This window comes from Antrostomus carolinensis, unplaced genomic scaffold, assembly GCF_000700745.2.
Source record: "Antrostomus carolinensis isolate BGI_N321 unplaced genomic scaffold, ASM70074v2 scaffold44508, whole genome shotgun sequence".
NCBI lineage: Eukaryota > Metazoa > Chordata > Aves > Caprimulgiformes > Caprimulgidae > Antrostomus > Antrostomus carolinensis.
Genome location: NW_010335889.1, coordinates 17232 through 19999, shown reverse-complemented (window position 1 = coordinate 19999; position 2768 = coordinate 17232). Strand labels below are relative to the sequence as shown.

The window sequence follows — 2768 nt, the reverse complement described above, 5'->3', positions numbered from 1 at the left end:
GTGTGATGGGTTCCTGGTGTGTGTGGTGGGTGCCCGTTGGCAGCGTGTGTTCCCCAGCCCGGCAGGAAATGAATCACCTTCAGCCAAAGCCTTGGTGTCAGGCACTTCAGTCTCCTTTACCAGCACCATCTCTCTTCCCACATCCTGCTCTTTGCTTCTTGGCGCTGGGAAATAGGAAACTCCTGAGTGTTTCCTCTGCAAGGAGCTCCACAAAAATGCTGGAGGCCAAGTCGTGCTTCAAGGCAGACGGCCTGAGCACGGGTGCAGGTCAGAGGGCTGCAGTGACTCCCCTCCCCTCAAGTTTGCAGTAGACCTTGCACACACTATGGGCGTGCCTCAGGACCAGGTCAGGATGATGCTGATGCTGACAGATCCTCCCAGCAGCCATTCTAGCCTGCTCAGGTCCCCCTCCCTGCTATTCCCTGCCAAGCACAGAGGGGCTGTTTAAAAAAAGCCCTGGCACCTCTGAGCTGAGCTGGGAGGAGATCTGCATTTAGTGCATCCCAGCATGCCCATGTGTTATCATCACTGCTCATTGTCAGCAGCATCAGGGAGAGGCATCAGCATTCACACTGCTCGTCTCCTGAGTGGGCGAGTGGGTGGCAGCTGAGGGCAATGACAGCTTTTGAAATGGGAAGGAGAAACTTGAAACTCCACTGGTACAGTGTCCTCAGGATGTGACTAGAACCCAGGTGAAGATTTCCGCCGAGCAACCTGGGCTGCAGGAGAGACACCGGCAGCGATAGGCAGTGCCAGCTGGCAGCAACTCTCACACCCTCTATCTGCAAGCTGTGTGTATGGGCTCGCCCCCTCCTCAGTGGCCACTTGAGTGCTTGGGGGGGTTGCATTTTCTAGTGTTCAGGTCTTGCTTGTGGGTTCTGAATCTTCATCTCACCAGGAGACTGGTGCAGTGCTGAAGAGAGGTGTCTGCTGCGTAGGTATGTCTGTGTACAGGGACCTGAGTCCTGCATGTGCGTGAACCTCTGCAGCCCAAGAGCTTGCAGACCAGCAGAGGAGAGCACTTCCTTCCCTCAGCTATTGGGAACAGGCTATTTTTGGAAATCCTGTAAAGTAAATGGACTGTGGCTCTTCTCTGCAGTTTCATTTCTCCTAATTTAGCACTCAGAAATGTGTTTAATTAAAAAGTTATTTATATAAACATTTATATTCTAACTTACACAGTGAGAGTATTTATATTCTGAGCTCTTATATTGATTTTAAGCATTTTTTTCTTTCAGGGTGAGATTGCCTCTGTACAAAGAAACAGTAATGTACTAGGAATACACAAGGTGTTAAAGACCATACCATTCACCTAGACTAAAGCAAAAGGAAATAAAAAAATAAACATGGCAGAATTTACAGGTTACAAGGAAACCTCAAATCGGCACCTACGATTTAAATTGCAGAGTCTTAGTCGCCGCCTTGATGAACTGGAGGAAGCAACCAAAAATCTACAGAAAGCAGAGGATGAGCTGCTTGACCTCCAGGACAAGGTTATCCAGGCAGAAGGCAGCAACTCTAGCATGCTGGCTGACATTGAAGCCTTGCGGAAAAGAGTGCTAAAGATTGAAGGCAAGGATGAAGAAATTAGGAAGGCTGAAGAGCTTTGTAGGTTAATGAAAGAAAAACTTGAAGAGGAAGAGAGCCTCACCCGAGAGCTGAAGTCAGAAATTGAACACCTTCAGAGGAGAATGGCAGAGCTGGAGAAGCTGGAGGAGGCCTTTGGCAGGAGCAAGAATGACTGTACGCAGCTGTGTCTTAGCCTCAATGAAGAAAAGAACTTGACCAAAAAGATATCTACAGAATTAGAAATACTTAGAGTGAAAGTAAAAGAACTGGAAGCATCTGAGGACAGGCTGGATAAAAGTGAGCAGAGCTTAACGGGTGAGCTAGAAAAGCTGAAATCCTTAGCACTGAGCTTTATCACTGAAAGAAAACATTTTAATGAAAGAGAAAAGCAGAATGAAAAAATAATTCAGGAGCTAACACAGAAACTAGAACAAAACAATAAACTAAATAGGGTAGATCAAACTAGGAATGCATCCAACTTGCTAGAAAGGTCATCAAATAATCTCCTGGACAGAAATGATTTGAGAATTGAAGATGACTTGACTCCTGCATTGCCCTCAAAGGAAACCAGGAGGAAGGGAAGTGTGGATTACCTGAAACAAGTAGAAAATGAAACCAGGAATAAATCAGAAAACCAAAAGAATAAAAATCAGGAAGACAACAAAGTGAAAGATCTCACCCAAGAAATTGAGAAACTTAAAACTCAGATCAAACGTTTTGAATCTTTAGAAGAAGAACTTAAAAAAATGAGAGCCAAAAACAGTGACTTGCGAGACAGTTACTTGAGTGAACAGAATAAAAACAAACTCTTAACAGGTCAGCTAGAAGAAATAAAAATGCAAATAAAGAAACAGAAAGATCTGGAGAATGGCGAGGTTGAAAATGAAGATACAAGTTTCTCTAGCAGGGGAAAACATGACAGACCTAAATACAGAGGTGTCACAGCTGATTTGGCAGCTGCCAAGCACAAGCCAAGGGAAGTCTCACCACAGCAGCGCCGGGAAAGAGCAAGGAACAGAGATTTCTCTGTCACTAATGACAGCTGCAGCCACGGTGGTAAGCAGGTGCCCAGTCCAAGCTTAATGAACAGAAAAGCAGGAAAAGCATCTGGTGCATCTGCCCTTTCAGACACTGCTGTGATAGATACAAAAAGACTGGAAGAGAAGCCTTTAATGCCCACTTTTTTTTCTGTTCAGAAG

The 2768-nt window shown here is 45.5% G+C and overlaps 1 protein-coding gene across 1 annotated transcript in view; it reads left to right on the top strand.

Moving 5' to 3' along the window:
• The first annotated feature begins 1346 nt into the window (after positions 1 to 1346).
• The window catches only part of LUZP1 (leucine zipper protein 1), an 8369-nt gene continuing 6947 nt past the window's right edge, over positions 1347 to 2768 (top strand). The window contains exon 1 of the mRNA XM_010174677.1: positions 1347 to 2768. This exon is cut by the window's right edge and continues 1728 nt beyond it. Within this exon, the coding sequence (XP_010172979.1) occupies positions 1347 to 2768 (1422 nt within the window).